This window comes from Oncorhynchus nerka, linkage group LG3 (genome assembly GCF_034236695.1).
Source record: "Oncorhynchus nerka isolate Pitt River linkage group LG3, Oner_Uvic_2.0, whole genome shotgun sequence".
In the NCBI taxonomy this organism is placed as follows: domain Eukaryota; kingdom Metazoa; phylum Chordata; class Actinopteri; order Salmoniformes; family Salmonidae; genus Oncorhynchus; species Oncorhynchus nerka.
Window position 1 is genome coordinate 31,546,199 of NC_088398.1, and position 20,983 is coordinate 31,567,181.

At 40.8% G+C, this 20,983-nt stretch overlaps 1 protein-coding gene across 2 annotated transcripts in view; it reads left to right on the top strand.

Moving 5' to 3' along the window:
- ptprub (protein tyrosine phosphatase receptor type Ub) overlaps positions 1-20,983 on the top strand; it is a 375,002-nt gene that overhangs the window by 162,992 nt on the left and 191,027 nt on the right. For both annotated transcript variants that reach the window (XM_065011362.1, XM_065011367.1), the window contains exons 3-4: positions 9,960-10,231; positions 19,973-20,054. In XM_065011362.1, coding sequence (XP_064867434.1) covers positions 9,960-10,231; positions 19,973-20,054 — 354 coding nt within the window. The remainder of the gene's footprint in view (positions 1-9,959; positions 10,232-19,972; positions 20,055-20,983) is intronic.

Consider the following 20,983-nt stretch of genomic DNA (forward strand, 5'->3'; position numbering starts at 1 on the left):
TTTCCCTTGCTCTGAGATTGCCCCTCTATTTATATATATTCTTTCAATGGGAGCATCTCTCAGAATTTTATTTTCACCACTGTTTGCTTTTACATCAATCCACTGTCTTTCTTTCCCTTCTTAACCTTATAAACCTCTCTCATTCGCTCTATTCATAGTTTCTCAGACTACTCCTTAGTGTGTTATTTTTTTTCTACTTCTACCCACCAGGGATCCCTCTCTCCCTCCCTTATTGTCATTGTGGCATGCCTCAGATATCATCCTCCAGTACAGCCTGTGACCAGGGTCTGGGTCCTGCAGTGCTCCGTATGAGTTATGATGTGCTGGATCAGTTCTAATCTTGTTATGTATGTTCTTACGCCCTTGGGAGGATCAGCAGGGGATGACTGTGACTTTATCAGATTTCACAGGCTTTTGAATCATAATTCATAAAAGGACATAATGCATTATATATCTCTGTGTCTGAGTGTGTTACTGTGGGTGCATGTATGTGTGTGCTTGTGTGCGTGCATGTGGGTGGGTGCACATGGGTGTATGCATGCATGGGTGTGTGTGTACTGTATATTCAGACGGTGGAGGAGTTATTGTATATGCCTGGATGTGACTTTGAGTCACATGAAGATGATAACAGAATGCATGAACAGTAGATCAGTAGAGTTCTTTCTTTAACCAGGACAACATGTTAACAACACCCATTTACTCCTGGTGAACATAAATCAGTTCAGAAGATCATACATACACATAAACAAGCATGCATTCAGATTTTGCTTGTTGGTCCAGTACGCTTATTTCTTCCATCAGTTGATGAGACAGCATGTTTTGGGGGATGGGAGTTCTGTTTTTTGTAACATATTGCCAGGTGTGGAGCTAACACCAGTTATTCAAGCAGTAAATATATATTCTAAGTACTTACCATTCTCTCTATTTCATTTGTCTCTCTTTTATGTAACTGATCGCTGTTCATGTTATTCAGTGAAGATTGTTTTAAAGTACGAACATTATAGGTCAACAGTTCACTGCTTAAATAAAAGTAGGACAATGCACTTTTTCTCAGAAGTACAGCTTTTCTAACCTCAAAAAGTAATATCCTGGAATTATTTTGAATGGAACGTTGGTTATTATTCTGGGTGCTGTTGAATATGTATAACCTGTAATAGACAGAATATGGATCATCTATCCCACTCTTTCAAGTCCATATTTATCAGCGAGATTGTCATGGAGATGGATTGAACCGGTGAAAACTCTTTATTTGAGGATTTTTGTAAGTCTCTAATGCCTATCTAGAAAATATACAGAATGACATTCAAAATCAGTGAATGCCAAAGTGTTCCCTTCTATTTACTTGAAACTGATATTGTTCATTTGGCATAGAGATATAAACAGGAGGAAACATTGTTGACGCCAACATACATTCTAAAAAGTGTTTGTTAGTCAATGTATATGTCTAGCGAGTAAATATTTACATATTTAGTTTACAAGGAGAAAATTACTCTCAGCATGAATGTTAATGAGTGTAAATACTAGCGTTGGTTGGTTAGCTCAAATTATTTTGTACTCCCACAGCAATTTACAAAATATGGCAATAAATAATGTCACTCTAAGTAATATCCCACATAACATGTTTAACTCACCTGTCATAATAAGACCTGTCGCGCATACTGTATAATCCAGTTATGAACTAACTAAATGTTGCTATGGCATTGCTGTTGACATACGGTATTCAGGCAGACTGTCAAGTCCTTCGTCCTTTTAAGTTTCCATCTTGAGGCTCAAAGTTGGCAATGAAGATGTTAATTCAAGCATTAAACCAGGCAAGCTATTATAGAAACCTAAAAACCTATAATCCTCTCTTGTGAATTAATGAATAGGCTAGTATCAGGTGTCAAGCTCATATTAAAGGTGACAGAGAAAGTGTATAATCATCCAGTTGATAATGATAAGGGATGACATGTTCGGCTTTTCAGAAAAGCCAGATGAATGTTGTTTCATGCGAGGCAGTGGTTTCACCTTAATCATCGTGTGCTGTGTTTAAAGGAGAACCAGTAGAGGCTGTGTTGACCCCAGCTCTTTGCTGGGAAAATGAGTTGGTGGAAGATGACATCAAATAAAATTTTATTGGGCAAACACACATGGTTAGCAGATGTAATGCGAGTGTAGCAAAATGCTTGTGCTTCTAGTAATATCTAACAAGTATCTATTTATTACATTTTTTCTGTATGTTGGCAGCAGCCACTCTTTGTTAGTGATGGCTGTTTAACAGTCTGATGGCCTTGAGAGAGAAGCTGTTTTTCAGTCTCCCAGCTTTGATGCACCTTTACTGACCTCGCCTTCTGGATGATAGCGGGGTGAACAGGCAGTGGCTTGGGTGGTTGTTGTACTTGAGGATCTTTTTGGCTATCCTGTGACATCAGGTGTTGTAGGTGTCCTGGAGGGCAGGACTACACACTACCCTCTGGAGAGCCTTGCGGTTGTGGGCAGAGCAGTTGCCGTACCAGGCGGTGATACAGCCCGACAGGATGCTCTCGATTGTGCATCTGTAAAAGTTTGTGAGTGTTTTAGGTGACAAGCCAAATTTCTTCAACCTCCTGAGGTTGAATAGGCGATGTTGCGGGTGGACCATTCAGTTTGTCTGTGATGTGTACGCCGAGGAACTTAAAACTTTCCACTACTGTCCCGTCGATGTGGATGGGGGGTGCTCCCTCTGCTGTTACCTGAAGTCCACGATCATCTCCTTTGTTTTGTTGATGTTGAGTGAGGTTATTTTTCTGACACCACACTCTGAGGGCCCTCACCTCCTCCCTGTAGGCCGTCTCATTGTAGTGTCCTACCAATGTTGTGTCGTCTGCAAACTTGATGATTGAGTTGGAGGCAACAAGGAGTAGAGGAGAGGCCTTAGAACGCACCCTAGTGGGGTCCCTGTGTTGAGGATCAGCAGGGTGGAAATGTTGTTTCCTACCCTCACCACCCGTCAGAAAGTTCAGGACCCAGCTGCGCAGGGCGGGGTCGAGACCCAGGATCTCGAGCTTAATGACGAGTCTATGATGTTAAATGCTGAGCTGTAGTCAATGAACAAAATTCTTACATAAACTTGAAGTCGGAAGTTTACATACACTTAGGTTGGAGTCATTAAAACACATTTTTCAACCACTCCACAAATGTCTTGTTAACAAACTATAGTTTTGGCAAGTCTCTTAGGATATCTACTTTGTGCATGACACAAGTCATTTTTCCAACAATTGTTTACAGACAGATTATTCCAGTGGGTCAAAAGTTTACATACTAAGTTGACTGGTCCTTTAAACAGCTTGGAAAATTCCAGAAAATTATATCATGGCTTTAGAAGCTTCTGATAGGCTAATTGACATCATTTGAGTCAATTGGAGGTGTATCTGTGGATGTATTTCAAGGCCTACCTTCAAACTCAGTGCCTCTTTGCTTGACATCATGGGAAAAATCAAAAGAAATCAGCCAAGACCTCAGAAAAACAATTGTAGACTTCCACAAGTCTGGTTCATTCTTGGGAGCAATTTACAAACACCTGAAGGTACCACGTTCATCTGTATAAACATAGTACGCAAGTATAAACACCATGGGACCACGCAGCCGGGGACCAGAGGTGCAACCAGAGGAAAATAAATTCTACACCACCTTTACTCCACACACAGACATTCGTACAAAGCTCTCCCTCGCCCTCCATTTGGCAAATCTGACCATAATTCTATCCTCCTGATTCCTGCAGACTGGAATATGTTTTGGGATTCTTCCGATGGCATTGAGGAGTACACCACATCAGTCACTGGCTTTATCAATAAGAAGCCATAGATTACAGACAACATTCACTCTGAGCTAAAGGGTAGAACTTCCGCTTTCAAGGAGCGAGACACTAAACCAGAAGCTTATAATAAATTCCGCTATGCCCTCTGATGATGCATTAAACAGGCATAATGTCAATTCAGGACTAAGATTGAATCCTACTACACCGGCTCCGATGCTCGTCGGATGTGGCAGCGCTTGCAAACTATTACAGACTACAAAGGGAAACGCAGCCTAGAGCTGCCCAGTGACACGAGCCTACCAGACAAGCTAAATTGCTTCTATTCTTGCTTCGAGGCAAGTAACACTGAAACATGCATGAGAGCATCAGCTGTTCCATTACTATTGTATGATCACGCGCTCCGCAGCCGATGTGAGTAATACCTTCAAACAGGTCAACATTCACAAAGCCACAGGGCCAGACGGATTACCAGGATGTGTACTCCAAGCATACGCTGACCAACTGGCAAGCGTCTTGGTCAGCTTGGAGCACCAAGTCTAGATCCAAGATGCTTCGACCCCCCCATCCATAAGTCTCCTGAACAGTTAATGAAATGGCTACCCAGACTATTTGCATTGATCCCCCTCAATTACCTCGACACCGGTGCCCCTGCCCATTGACGTTGACTCTGTACCGGTACGTAACCCCACTATTATGTAACCCCACTATTGTTATTTATTGCTGCTCTTTAATTATGTGTTATTCTTATCTCTTACTTTTTTGTTGTTGTTGATGTTGTTGGTATTTTCTTAAAACTACATTGTTGGTTAAGAGCTTGTAAGTAAGCATTCCACTGTATTCGGCGCATGTAACAAATAACATTGGATTTGATTTGGCTATAAGGCAGACTGTCTAAGAGTAAGCTGTGAACTTGAATAATGCAGAAAATTGTTTATTGCGGTACACAGCAGTCTGAATTGGGGCAATAAGGACTCTACTCATATCCCACCAAAACGTTGACTGTTGTCGTAAGCTCATGGCTCAAATAAAGGTGGCTTCGAAAGTAATAGCTTCTTGCGTGGAATTTTGTGTCAGATTCACCTCACTTCATTGCAGACTATTTGTTAATGTTATTTGCCTTTCATGAAGACATTAGTTAAACAATTCTCTCTTTGGCTGTCTACGATTAACATTCACATTCTCTTTGCCTTTAGATAAGAGTCAACTTCTCTGTAAGGCCTAGCTCTGCCAAGGCTGCAAATTCTGTTTGGTAGCTCGCAGAGTCCAATACAATTCTGAATGGAAAAACAGAGACCTTCGAGAACAAAGACAACAACCTTGATTATGTTGGTAAACAGGAAGGTCTCCTGGCATTGTTGTTGTAATCACGTTTGTGGGGACAGACTTGATGGAGGACAGATGCTAGGTGAGGGGGGAGGAGGTTGTGTTGTCCTAATTACAAGGGGCTTTGGGGTTTGAGTTCTGGGTCTTAGTGGACTCATGTTTCATCAGTAATTAGCCTCACCAACCTCAGCCTCACCTTGCTGCTGTAAATATCTAGACTGCTAGACTAGTCGTCCCTTTATTTCAAATGGCCATAGCAGGCTGATTAAATGCCTGTGTGTGTGTGTGTGTGTGTATCAGTGTGTTTGCACATCCATATTCTTTAAAAACACCTAACTTTCTCCTCACTTTCTCTTGGTGAAACGTTTCAACCTTGTGCGATATACTACTGTATTTAGAAAATCAAGAAATGCCCCCCCCTCTATGTCTTCCCCATTGAAAAAGGCTTGCCACAGGCATCTCCCCCTGTGAACTTGTATCTCAGTGCATATATGTACACTCCAGTGAGAACACTGGCTTTAAAGCCCACTCAAACTGTTTACTCAAGCCAAGAAAACTACGTTTACATGCCGGATAGTAGCTTATATCCCACTTAAGGTCTTATTCGGGATAAGCTGTCTACATGCACCTTTCGTATCCTGCTCACGAGTATCCCTGTAACCAGCATGAACAGAATATTCCTAAGTTATGTTCATATGGGAACTGAAATATGGACACTGACTGTAGGCCCATATCCTCTCACATGTAGCATAATATAATATTAACTCCTGCAGAGTTATGCATTTATTGCAGTAAAATGATACAACAAATGTTAATTTTGTGTTGGGAACAGAAATATGATTTCTTTCTTTGAGCATCTCTTGAGAAAATGTGAATTTGTGTGTAATATCTTATCATTGACACATTCATGCAAGTAGACAGTATTTTAACCACATAAAATATGCACCTAAGACAAACTGAAGTCTTATCATATTCCTGTTCAATTGTTTTCTCAGCCTTTCTTTCCTTAAAACTGGTCAAACGAATGATATTTGGACATTTTGCACAGGACCAATAGCCACTGTTTTGTAGTTATTGCGTTTTCTCCAAGGTCCCTACATTTTTTAAATAATTTAGAGGTCTTAAATATAATTAATAATAATCTATAGTAATCTATCAACAATGTAAGGCATTATTCTGGTGAGCTCTATTGCATTTAGAATTATGGGACAACAATAATTATGACACAAGGAAGCTGCATGTATCTAACTATAGTTGACAAACAAATGGCCTACCAAATGTCGTCAATTATAATATGGCTTACTAAATGTCGGAAATTATAAGCAGAAAGTTGTCTAAATTTTGGGTGAAAGTAGCCAGTAGGCTATACGGTCCAGTATGGAGTATCAGCAAAATCAATTATTTGTAAGGTCTGCTTCCAACACACACCCTCAAACACATATATCCCCTGAACGCAACTCACTTTCCAGCCTATCAAACACGTAGATCCCCTGAACGCAGCTCACTCTCCAGATCCCAATCACCTGAATTCTAATCACCTGTTCACACACCTGTGTGTCATTATCACACACTATTTAGTTCAGTTCTTTCCACCCCATCACTGTGAGGTATTGTTTGTTTTGTGACACACGTCTTTCGGAGCTCTCTTGTTACCCGTGATTTACACCTCCCTTGTATGATAGTTTTTGCCTGCTCACTAACGACGCCTTTTGCCTATTCCCTGCCTATACTTCAGCCTATCGGATTTCCTGTTATCTACCTATTGCCTGATCTCCCGGACTACGTTATTAGCCTTTTCCCTGCCTGTACTGTTGCCTTTTTGGACCCCCTGTGTATGACCTACTGCCTGCCCCTGGACCCAGCTACCTGCCTCCCCCTGTTGTCTTTTGCAATAAACACCTGCTGCGCCCTGCGCTTGAAACCAGCTCTCTGTCTCCCCTCGTGTTCATTACATTATTATGTAATTATGGTGGATAGAACTGCGCAGGTAGCCTACCTTTTGAAGTGATTTGTATCTATTATGGATTCCCATTAGCTGCTGCCAAGGCATTTTTGCTGGGGTCCAGCAAAAATAAGTTTTATACAATTTTAAAAACATTACAATACATTCAGACTGTGTGCCCTCAGGACACTACTCCACCACTACCACATATATACAGTCCAAAAGCCATGTGTACGTGTGTGTATAGTGCGTATGCTGTTGTGTGTGTGTTTGCGCCTATGTTCGTGTTGCTTCACAGTCCCCGTTGTTCCATAAGGTGTTTTTTTAATCTGTTTTTTAAATCTAATTTTACTGCTTGCATGAGTTACTTGATGTGGAATAGAGTTACATATAGTCATGGCTCTATTTAGTCCTGTGCATCTTCCATAGTCGGTTCTGAACATGGGGACTGTGAAGAGACCAATGGTGGCATGGCTTGTGGAGTATGCATGGGTGTCTGAGCTGTGCGCCAGTTGTTCAAACAGACAGCTCAGTGCATTCACCATGTCAATACTTCTCATAAATACAAGAAGTGATGAAGTCAATCTCCCCTCCACTTTGAGCCAGGAGAGATTGTGATAGGTGAGAATTGTCTTTTAATTGAATGATTAGAATATTCCGCCCTGAAACATATACTTGTATGGAATTGATTAGAATGTATAAAATCATAATCAATAAATGTGTAGTCCTAGTCAGAATTAGGGTAAAACAATATGTCTTTATGGTATTTTAAACACAGACTGTCTGAGCTTGGTGCCAACCTGACTAGAGATTTGGGAGAGAACGGGGAGTACGTCTCAAGGACAAGGTCACTATCTCTGTCGGCTGGGTAGTGAGAAAAACAGTGTGTGCGTAGCAGGACATGTGTGTGCGTCTGTTTGTGTGCATGTGTGTGTGGGTATGTGTGTATGTGCGTCTGTTTGTGTGTGTGTGCGTATGGCTGTGTGAATGTGTGGGCGTGAGTCAGTATGAAATGAATTATTTTGTATTCTTGACTTTAGAACGTTCCGTGAATAAACCTTTTTGACTATTTTAGCTGGGCCTCCGTCTGTTTCATTCTACCAGGATCTTACAAATTCTGGTTTGCAGACTGAGAATAATATAATGAAATTGGGTGATGTACCTGGAGAACATAATTATCTTATCAGATTGACATGCATATCATTAATATTAGCTCTCTGTGTACATCCAAGGGCCAGCTGTGCTGCCCTGTTCTGAACCAATTTTCATAAGTCCTTTTTTTGTGGCACCTGACCACACGACTGAACAGTAGTCTAGGTTGTGACAACTACGGTCTGTAGGACCTGCATTGTTGACAGTGATGTCAAGAAGGTAGAGCAGCGCCTTGTCATAGACATACTTCTCCCCATCTTAGATACTGTTGTATCAATATGTTTTGACCATGACAGTTTACAATCCAGGGTAACTCCAAGCAGTTTAGTCACCTCAACTTGCTCAATTTCTACATAATTTATTACAATATTTAGTCAAGGTTTAGGGTTTAGTGAATGATTTGTCCCAATACTTTTCGTTTTAGAAATATTTAGGACTAACTTATTCCTTGCCACCCACTCTGAAACTAACTGCAACTCTTTGTTAAGTGTTGCAGTCATTTTAGTTTTTTCCATCCATGTTGTCAGACCCCGGTGGCTTGTCATTGTTGATAGACAACAATAGTTTTTTCACCTCTTACACACTCACTTTATAGAATTTAAAATTACAATGCTTGTCTTTTATAATTTGTTCAATTTATATGTGTAGTGTCAGCATTTGTTGCTGGCTTGTTATGCCTAAATTTGCTAATCTTGCCAATGAAAAAATCATTAAAGTACTTTCAAATTCCAATTTTATTTGTCACATACACATGGTTAGCAGATGTTAATGCGAGAGTAGCGAAATGCTTGTGCTTCTAGTTCCGACCACGCAGTATCAGTTGGTTTTGTGATGAATGAGCAGTCTGTTTCAATGAATGATGGAGCTGAGTTTGCCTTTTTCCCCAGAATTTCATTAAAGGTGCTCCAAAGCTTTTACAATAATTCTTATTTAAATTATCTTAGTTTCATACAGTAGTTTCTTCTTTTTATTCAGTTTAGTCACATGATTTCTCAATTTGAAATAAGTTTGCCAATCAGTTGTGCAGCCAGACTTATTTGGCATTCCTTTTGCCTCATCATTCTCAACCATACACGTTTTCAGTTTGTTTGACAATTAGATGATACAATACCCATTATATGCAAAACTTAGCCTGAAAAAAACAACAGTAAATGGGACAAGATGTTTAAAAGCAGCAGTATCCTGTCTAAGATCAGCATATCCCAGGCATCTTATCCAGGTTTCTCATAACCGTGATATATGCTTTTTCAGGTTATTGTTAACAGGATATGATGTTTATATGTGTCAACTCAAAAACAGAATACTTGAGTATCCCAAATAATAATGGGATATTGGTGGGCATGTAAACGTTGTCAATGATGCTAGCATCTGAAGATAGGTTACTCAGATTAGGAGGGATATGTCATTGAGATCTTTAGTGCTTCTGTTCTATCATCAGCAGAAATGTGAACGATTCCTTTCTAAAAATGGGTTACATTATTTATTTACTCTAGTTACATTATTTGGCCGAAATGAATGATACAGTACTTATAAACACATTCAGGATAACTTACATGGCTTACAATTACATTTCAGAACACTGTATCATAACCCAAAGGGAACCTGAAGGATGAGTCCGGTTAATCAGTTCATGTACCCACCAATGGCGAACACAAATGCAAAACTTTTTTTTTTAAATTGTCGCTGAGGTCGGGGTCATGGCATTACAGTATGCATTATCTCTGACCCTTGTGTGACATTACCCTTGTTTCTGTCTCATTCCTACAGGTTCCTATATGCTGGTGAACTCTTCCCAGCATGCTGCAGGGCATCGCGCCCAGCTCCTGCTGCAGACGCTGAGTGAAAACGACACACACTGCGTCCAGTTCAGCTACTTCCTGTACAGCCGCGATGGCCACAGTCCAGGGGCACTGCGGGCGTACGTTCGGGTCAACGGCGGCCCGCTGGGTAACCCAGTATGGAACACGTCGGGGTCCCACGGACGACAGTGGCACCAAGTGGAGCTGGCTGTCAGCACCTTCTGGCCCAATGAGTACCAGGTAAATCCCTCGCAGTGGCATCACTTCACTGCTACTTTCAGTCGTTACGCAGCATGCTTAAATTTTTCCACTGTGTCAGTTATACATAGTAGCGGCTAGAATCGAACAGGCTCATTCTGATCCCATTGACTTCATGTATGATGTTTAATGCAATCCGTATAAGGCTTTATTTAAGGCCTAGTGAAGGTGTTAGTTATTCAGACACATATACAGCATAAGGGTAACCAGCCAATAGCTAAGCCTGATCATCCAGGACTGTGTGTGTTAACTTCACTGTTCTCCAACAGTGAGATACTGTACGCCACAGGGAGACCTTGTTGTTAATCACATGCAAAGCTAGCTCAGTTGAATATCATTGCTCCCTTGGTAAATGTAGGCTAGGTTAGTGCTAAAAGGCCCTAACTGGTTTCTCTGTGGCCAGGCTTGTTACAGTTTAACCTACTGAGACTGTCTCTGCTAACTGTACATCAGCCATTGGAATACACAACACAACTTCACTCAATCAGTGGCAGGTCATTACCCACTCAGACCCAAATTGATTGGCAGCCACTGTGGGTACCTGGGTGCTTTCTATTGGTCTCCGGATTGGCGCGACCGGGCCACAAATTACATTTATATTTTCTGCAAACTCTGCGGAGCTGTCAAAATGCAATTAAGGTGAGTAGTGTGTGATGTTTTGAGAACTGTCATTCCCTTCGACTTAATTAACTTCCATGCGGTTCTGCAGGATCTGACCTTCAAGTGTAAATAATAGTCCAGCTTTGTACAAACATGAGCCAAAGGTAGGATGACACTGTGGAATTATCACTGTATGGCCTGACAATGAGGGGTATTTAAGCTCGACGCACACAACACAACACACAAAGGTGTCAAAGCGTGTGGGTGGGTAGGGGGCCAGGTGAAAAATGACTTTAACAATATCTGACAAACGCAAAGTCATCTCAGTAAATATATCACTATGTGAGAGGATTGCAAGCCAATCACACCACCCTCAGACCAGCTCTCACATCAATGCTCTCTTTAGCAGAGCAGTTCGTCATTAACGACCATTAATGTGGCCATGGCAGTTTCCTATAGCAGAAACACCAGGGGTGAACAGCATTCCTCTGGCCTATTTTTGATGTGTCTTAATTGGCTTCCTTTGCAACACTCCTCTTCCTTCTAATTCTAACTCTGTGTCCTCCTCTCTGCCCTCTGTCTTGGTGCATGCTGCTTCACAGCTTCTTAAGGAGCCCAGTGATGGCTCATGTGTGAGTTAGCATCACACCAGGGCTACCGAGGAGAGGCATCACTTAGGAGAAGGAAGGAATAATGGGCAGATGAGGAGGATTAGTCTGAATGACTGGTTGCAGCAACAACCTGTTAAGAAACTGTTTCAACTGTAGGCTGAGATCATCCATCTCAAAATTACGCTACTGTGATGAATAATCAATCTTCTAGTTTTTGGCAAATTTTTTAAATCAATGAACTGAACCTTATGTCTGACTATGACAAGTATAGTGTAGCAGCAGTGAAGAAATACATCTCAAATGAAACACACAGTGTTTCCGCTTTTGAGTCCCTTCTCTGCACAAAAATAATGATGGCCCCTTTCTGCAGTAACATCAGCAGTAATGCCGATGAAAACGGATAAATAAACTACAAACAATGCTGGAGAGAGTCAAGCGGAGTGGAGTTGAACATGACTCGATCTGACCCAGCACGCCTCTCTCACTCTCTGTATTCACCAAGGAGCTCTTAGCTTTAAAGCATGTTAGCTGCAACCCGTGTCACTTTAAATATTAACTGACTTTGGTTACAGGAGCCCTGCAGCAAGCTGGATAGAATCTCTTTGGATTTGAAGTGATAGGTCATCAGAGTTGCTCTGTCGCCAGAGAGTCAGGGTCTACTCTTGAAGAATGGATTGAGAGAATAATGTTCATGGGTCATGCCTATCATGCCAGTAAACCCAATGCACAGCAAATTTACCATATTATAAACCTATGAAGTCTTAAAATATCACTGCCTTAAATCTTTCAAGGCATTCCTAGATTTACTTTCCCTTCGATGCTGCTATCACAACACTGTAGTTGATTAAAAATGGATATTTGTAATGAATGGATTAAAGACAAAAACAAATCCCAGTAACTTTATGACAATTACATATTCTCAGTGGCTGTTGATTTAATCATGATCCTTGAACGTAGGAGGAAAGAGAGCTGTTTTATAGCACACATTCTCAATGTTTGTCTGTAAAATAAAATATTGTCTAAAGCGTGTAATGTAATAAAAAAAAGAAAGTCTGTTCCATTCTCTGTAAATCAACAGAGCCAACGATAGTAGATTAACATACTCAAAAGCCACATAAATTCTCCCTAATCATTTGTCAGCCTAGTAATCTATCTGCAATACAATTCCCTCCCTGCTTTCCTTTTCCTTGTTCACAACTTTTTGAAGGCTTCATGTTTCTATCTAGTGTATGTCTCGCCATTTTTGTTGCCTACCCTGAGACAACAACACAGTATTGGTTGTGATAAGATTAAGCTTTGATATTTATATCACTCTGGTGATAGGTGCTATGCCACTTCACTTCCTCCTGTTGCTGTTGTTTCCACTAACATCAAGAGAGGGTTGGGTGGGGCAAGTGGAAAATGGAAGACAGAGAGTGTGAGATCACTTTAGAATATATTTGATTTGAGATCCTTCCCATCTGCCGTGCTCAGCCATATATTTCTTCCTCTTATTGTTGGAGGTGTCTGCGATAGCTGGAACCTTGTTATCAAATATTAAAGATGTTATCGGCCCACCAAGTCTGCCAACTAGATCTGGAGCTGTGCTCTCCCTCAGCTTCTTCCCTCTCTTCACAATTTTCCCTTCTCTCCCATGGTGTGTTTTCTCTCACTGTGCTCCCCCTCGTCTTCTTTTTCAGTGTGACAAATACTGTCTCAAGTTGCAGACCTTTTCTGACAGCCTGGTCTCTTAGGCTAGAAGTAACATAGTAAATGTAAATCCGGAACTAGTATGATATGTTCCTCGTTTCAGGAAACTAGGTGTATGTCGCGCATCACTACTTCACAGGAGAGCCATTTGAGCGTACATTTTTGAATTTTTATCAAAATGCTTTTTTTTGTTGCAGAAATGCCTTCTGGAACATGTGAACTTTTATGTGCCTTAAAAACAAACTTTTATGCCATCTGTAAATACTATTACAATTGTTAAATTACTAGCCTAGTTGGTTTAGCCATGGAAAAAGTCAGGAACCTTCCCTCTAGCCAGCCATCCCCTCCTGCGCCACTCGGAATGGCGCCAGAGGGTATGGCTGCCATTTTATGGGCTCTTAACCGTGCTATTTTTTAGTTTTTTTCACATTGTTTGTAAATGATCTTGTACATAATGTTGCTGCTACCATCTCCTATGCCCGAAAAGAGCTTCTGGACATCAGAACAGCGATTACTCACCTTGAAGAGGACAAATCATTTTTCTTTAATGAGGCGGACAAGAGGGATTTACTCCAGACACCGGAACAGGCCCTCATCCACGTCATTCGCAGAGAGAAAGAGACTGAGGTATCGTGGAAGGAGATCGGGGTGCTTTGTGAGGATCTGGTTGACGAGTGGCTAATCTGCCTTTGCCATCGGTACTATTGGCCAACGTACAATGGCTGGATAATAAAGTGGACGAACTACAAGCACATACAGTTGAAGTCGAAAGTTTACATACACTTAGGTTGGAGTCATTCAAACTAAATTTCAACCACTCCACAAATGCCTTGTTAACAAACTATAGTTTTGGGAAGTCTGTTAGGACATCTACTTTGTGACTGACACAAGTCATTTTTCCAACAATTGTTTACAGACAGATTATTTCTCTTATAATTCACTGTATCAAAATGTCAATGGGTCAGAAGTTTACATACACTAAGTTGACTGTGCCTTTAAATAGCTTGGAAAATTCCAGAAAATTATGTCATAACTTTAGAAGCTTCTGATAGGCTAATTGACATAATTTGAGTCAATTGGAGGTGTACCCGTGGTTGTATTTCAAGGCCTACCTTCAAACTCAGTGCCTCTTTGCTTGACATCATGGGAAAATCAAAAGAAATCCGGCAAGACCTGAGAAAAACAATTGTAGACCTCCACAAGTCTGGTTCATCCTTGGGAGCAATTTCAAAATGCCTGAAGGTACCACGTTCATTTGTACAAACAATAGTATACAAGTATAAACATCATGGGACCACGCACATTATGGGACCAAGATCGTACTTTTGGAGCAACTGTCCTCTGGTCTGATGAAACAAAAATTGAACTGTTTGGCCATAATGGTCATCGTTATGTTTGGAGGAAAAAGGGGGACGCTTGCAAGCCGAAGAACACCATCCCAACCGTGAAGCACGTGGGTGGCAGCATCATGTTGTGGGGGTGTTTGCTGCAGGAGGGACTGGCGCACTTCACAAAATAGACGGCATCATAAGGAAGTAAAATTATGTGGATATATTGAAGCAACATCTCAAGACATCAGTCAGGAAGTTAAAGCTTCAAATAGACAATGACCCCAAGCATACTTCCAAAGTTGTGGCAACATGGCTTAATTATTGGAGTGGCCATCACAAAGCCCTGACCTCAATCCCACAGAACATTTGTGGGCAAAACTGAAAAAGCGTGTGTGAGCAAGGAGGCCTACAAACCTGACTCAGTTACACCAGCTCTGTCAGGAGGAATGGGCCAAAATTCACCCAACTTATTGTGGAAAGCTTGTGGAAGGCTACCCGAAAGGTTTTACCCAAGTTCAACAATTTAAAGGCAATGCTTCCAAATACTAATTGAGTGTATGTAAACTTCTGACCAACTGGGAATTTTATAAAAGCTTAAATAAATCATTATCTCTACTATTATTTGGACATTTCACATTCTTACAATAAAGTGGGGATTCTAACTGACCAAAACAGGGATTTTTTTAGTAGGAAATGTCAGGAATTGTGAAAAAAGTTTAAATATATTTGGCTAAGGTGTATCTAAACGTCCGACTTCAACTGTATATGTATATGTGTGCGTATACAGTGCCTTGCGAAAGTATTCGGCCCCCTTGAACTTTGCAACCTTTTGCCACATTTCAGGCTTCAAACATAAAGATATAAAACTGTATTTTTTTGTGAAGAATCAACAACAAGTGGGACACAATCATGAAGTGGAACGACATTTATTGGATATTTAAAACTTTTTTAACAAATTAAAAACTGAAAAATTGGGCGTGCAAAATTATTCAGCCCCCTTAAGTTAATACTTTATAGCGCCACCTTTTGCTGCGATTACAGCTGTAAGTCGCTTGGGGTATGTCTCTATCAGTTTTGCACATCGAGAGACTGAAATGTTTTCCCATTCCTCCTTGCAAAACAGCTCGAGCTCAGTGAGGTTGGATGGAGAGCATTTGTGAACAGCAGTTTTCAGTTCTTTCCACAGATTCTTGATTGGATTCAGGTCTGGACTTTGATTTGGCCATTCTAACACCTGGATATGTTTATTTTTGAACCATTCCATTGTAGATTTTGCTTTATGTTTTGGATCATTATCTTGTTGGAAGACAAATCTCCGGCCCAGTCTCAGGTCTTTTGCAGACTCCAGGTTTTCTTCCAGAATGGTCCTGTATTTGGCTCCATCCATCTTCCCATCAATTTTAACCATCTTCCCTGTCCCTGCTGAAGAAAAGCAGGCCCAAACCATGATGCTGCCACCACCATGTTTGACAGTGGGGATGGTGTGTTCAGGGTGAGGAGCTGTGTTGCTTTTACGCCAAACATAACGTTTTGCATTGTTGCCAAAAAGTTCAATTTTGGTTTCATCTGACCAGAGCACCTTCTTCCACATGTTTGGTGTGTCTCCCAGGTGGCTTGTGGCAAACTTTAAACAACACTTTTTATGGATATCTTTAAGAAATGGCTTTCTTCTTGCCACTCTTCCATAAAGGCCAGATTTGTGCAATATACGACTGATTGTTGTCCTATGGACAGAGTCTCCCATCTCAGCTGTAGATCTCTGCAGTTCATCCAGAGTGATCATGGGCCTCTTGGCTGCATCTCTGATCAGTCTTCTCCTTGTATGAGCTGAAAGTTTAGAGGGACGGCCAGGTCTTGGTAGATTTGCAGTGGTCTGATACTCCTTCCATTTCAATATTATCGCTTGCACAGTGCTCCTTGGGATGTTTAAAGCTTGGGAAATCTTTTTGTATCCAAATCCGACTTTAAACTTCTTCACAACAGTATCTCGGACCTGCCTGGTGTGTTCCTTGTTCTTCATGATGCTCTCTGCGCTTTTAACGGACCTCTGAGACTATCACAGTGCAGGTGCATTTATACGGAGACTTGATTACACACAGGTGGATTGTATTTATCATCATTAGTCATTTAGGTCAACATTGGATCATTCAGAGATCCTCACTGAACTTCTGGAGAGAGTTTGCTGCACTGAAAGTAAAGGGGCTGAATAATTTTGCACGCCCAATTTTTCAGTTTTTGATTTGTTAAAAAAGTTTTAAATATCCAATAAATGTCGTTCCACTTCATGATTGTGTCCCACTTGTTGTTGATTCTTCACAAAAAATACAGTTTTATATCTTTATGTTTGAAGCCTGAAATGTGGCAAAAGGTCGCAAAGTTCAAGGGGGCCGAATACTTTCGCAAGGCACTGTATATATATATATAATGTCTAATTTCTTAAAACTGCATTGTTGGTTAAGGGGTTGTGAGTAAGCATTTCACGGTTCGGTCTACACCTGTTGCATTCGGCGCATGTGACAAATAACATTTGATTTGATTTGTTTCTTGTCTGAACCGGGATTATGTTTCGATTTCCCAGCTATCTTTATTTGTAAACTTATACAAGGCCCTCTTGTAAAATAGTTTTGTCTCAATTTGACTCCCTGTTTAAGTACTTGCACATTACAGTAGAGTGGCTCGGGCATTTTGACAAACAATATGTCAGGGCTGCACTTCGATCATATGTAAGGCTGCCCTCGATGCTGGGGAAACAAACCTTGCTGCCGTGTCTAATAACTGTCTGACTATTACTGTGGGCCGGTGATTTGATATTGATTGGATGTCACTGGTGCCCACAGACCTCCACCTTATTCTACCACAGGATTGGGTACGGAAGCCACCTGTCCCCAGAGCCACATGACCCTTTGTTTGCTGTATTATCTGCTGTTATATCTTTAGAGCTGCCTCTGTCTAGAATGCTGAATGGGGCCCTGTGTCCGGCAGCACATTGTGCCTCCCGATAATGCCATTATTTCCCCAAGACCTCAAGGGCTTGTAGAGAACTATAGAACGTATCCATCTATTCCTCTTTTCCTCTCCCTCTCTCTTCAATTCAAATTGCTTTAATGCCATGAGGACACAATGTACATATTGGAAATTAAGTGATTCATTTACAGTATTAATATCATTACAATAATAATAATAATCAGGATTGTCAATCAGAAACAACAATAATTAAGTGTAAAAAGAACCATACATTTGACAATAACAGTGGCATAGAGGACATGTGCAGGGCTCTCAGACACAGATCATCTTAATTGGGGCGGCAGGTAGCCTAGTGGTTAGAGCGTTGGGCCAGAAACAGAAAGGTTGCTGAATTGAATCCCAGAGCTGACAAGGTAAACATCTGTTGTTCTTCCCTTCCCCTGAACACGACACACCCAGTAGGCTGTCATTAACTGACTTGCCTAGTTAAATAAAGGTTAAATAAATAACAAATAAAAAATCAAATCAGGCAGCAATTTTGTGCACTGCCAACCCACAGCTCTCTGCTTCCTCCCCCAATGGGTATCCTATTCTCATCAAAGATGTCTTTGGAACCTTGAATAATGGTTTCAAATGTTGGGAAATTACACTTTCATTGTTTTGTATTTTTCTACTTTTTGTCGTGAAATTCCAGGTTTCGCTGTGTCTACCCTTTTTCAATTGCAAGGCTGTGCTCACAGAGCCTGAACATTGTCAAGGCTTTTCTAAGGTTTTGATCAGTAACCATGGTCAAATGGTTTTCCATGGTGTACTGTCAATTTAGGGTCAGATAGCTTGGCATTTTGCTTTGTGTTTGTGATTCCCAATAGGTAATGTAGTTTTGTTTTGACTGTGTTATCATTTTTATGTATTCTGATTTGATATTCTGGTCCTGTGGTGTTAGCAGAACAGGTCTGTGAGCTCCGGATCAGCCAGATGAGGTGACTCTTTTCTTTGCTCAGCAGGGCTTGGTAAATATAATTTTTATTTTTAGTGGATATTGGCCTAATTCTCCCCTGCGTGCATTGTTTGCAGTTTTTCTCTGGATATCTGAGCAATCTTACAGAACTCTGCATTCAGGGTTTCAATGGGGTGTTTTTTCCCGTTGAGTTAAATCTTGTTTTGCAACCCACACCTCGCTGCAATAAAGTGCAGTTGGTTCAATGACATATTCAATTAATTTGAGACAAATTTTCTAAGGTGTTTAAATTTGAATTTGTTTTTTAATGTCGTAGAATGCCCTGCATGCTTTCTCAGTTCATTTACTGCCTCATTCACTGTATGTGTCCAGTTGAGCTTATTTTTAAACATAAGTTATTGTAGTGTGTACAGTACTCCAGATATTTTGTACCAATTGAGAACTTTGGTCTAATTCCCTGTGATCTGGATCTTCTCTAGAAAATCATTATTTTGGGGTTTACTGCTAGGGTTCAGATCTGGCAGTACTGCTCTAGCAAGTCCAGGCTCTGCTGTAGGCCATGTGCTGTGGGTGACAACAGGCACAGGTCATCTGTGAAGAATCACCTTTTAGAGTCCAGGTGCTGGGGATTTTCTAGAATAGTGGTCAATTCATTGATGTAAATATCAAAAAGTGCCAGGCTGAGATTTGTAACCATGGCAAAGGCCCCGCCCCTGGTTAAAGAATTCTGTCCTTTTCTTGCCAATTTTCATGCCGCCGGTATTGCCAGCATTGATTTAATTATGTCATATGTTTATATACCACTTTCAATAACTTTGTAGAACAGTCCTTTATGCCAAATAAAAGCAAATACTTTTTGGAAACCTAAATGTGTGAGTGTGAATAAGAGTGTGAATAAGCAAGACAAAAGATTTAAGTGCCTTTGAACGGGGTATGGTAGAAGGTTCCAGGCGCACCGGTTTGTGTCAAGAACTGTAATGCTGCTGTTTTTTTCACACTCAACAGTTTCCCGTGTGTATCAAGAATGGTCCACCACTTAAAGGACATCCAGCCAACTTGACACAACTGTGGGAAGCATTGGAGTCAACATGGGCCAGCATCCCTGTGGAACACTTTCAACACCTTTTAGACTCCATGGGAGGGTGCAACTTCAATTTTAGGATGGTGTTCCTAATGTTTTGAACACTCAGTGTATAGTACTACAGAAAACCAGGTTACTGTTTATACAAATGCCTCTGTAATTGTTAGGGTTTGAGATATCAGCTGTTGTACGAAGGGCTATACAAATAAAAATAAAAAATACATTTGATTTAATTTTGAATTGATTTAGGGTCAAATTTGTATCCATTCTTAAAGATTTAGGTCCTCTCTTTTTCCCTCACCTATCTTGTGGGTCAGTAACTGTGCAATGAATTGTGTAGAGCTTTGTGATAAGATCTCTGCCTCAGAAGGAGGACAGTTTGATTTGATATAAATGCCTCAATTGTATAAAGGATAACAGCAATCAAATTTGTTTCAAGATTTATCACTCCAAGCTATCTCACTTTTTTGTTTTTATTCTACTTCCCAGGTCCGGATCGAAGCAACTGTTTCCAGGGAGCGGCGAGGCTACATCGCCATGGATGACATCATGCTCCTGACCTATCCCTGTTGTGAGTACCATCACTGATGTAGAAGAGAAGGGAGGTGGTTGGGGATTAAGGAGCAGTATAAAATAGAAAATGTAGAGACAGATACTGTATAGAGAGTTAGTTCCATATGATAAAGAGGAGGAGAACGCTAATGGAAGCTTGACCTTTTCATTGGTTGATTGCAATTGGGGTCCAGGTTTGATGTGAATGACATTTTCCCTAAACACTCTTCAGCTCCAGCCACTCCCCTGTGATTTAGTCTCAAGAGCACTCATAATTTGCCCAACTGACTCAAGGTTAGAGATGGGAAAATAGAAACCTCTTTCTGATTTATCCCATAAAGTAAATTAACCCTCTAAGTATGCAGAACTTAGAGTTATAAACAGCTCTTTACCTCTTCTCTCCTCTGTATTATATACTGTATTATATACAGTGATTATTGTATTGTTGCGTTTGTATTTTTTTTTAAATGTAGCTCTCATCTGTGAAGAGACCTTGCTCTCAGCATATCTACCTGTCAAAACAAATGTTAAATCAAATATTATCCATTAGTTGCCATGCAGTTGCCATTTTTTAGATACATTTTCTAGAATGAAATGGCAAAATGTGTATTTTGCTAAATCTGTTCCTCTAGGAGAAGACCTGTGGTGGTTTTGTCACTAGGTGGTTTCCCACTGCTGTTATACAATGGTTAAGGCTGTCTGTGTGTGCACAGTGTACCTGGGATAACACAGGCTTAGTGTGCTATCAATCCTAGAGGAGTAGAAAAGTCATGGGAAAAGCAGTAACGACAGTGGCTAACACTACCTGAGCTTAAACCCTGGACAAAGCTTCTCCATCCCTGTGACATGTTTGCCCCCACTATATACTGCTGATCAAAAGTAATCTGACAGCTCACTCATTTGGAATTTGGTTAGCACCTTTAGTCCAGTTACAGTTGAAGTTGGAAG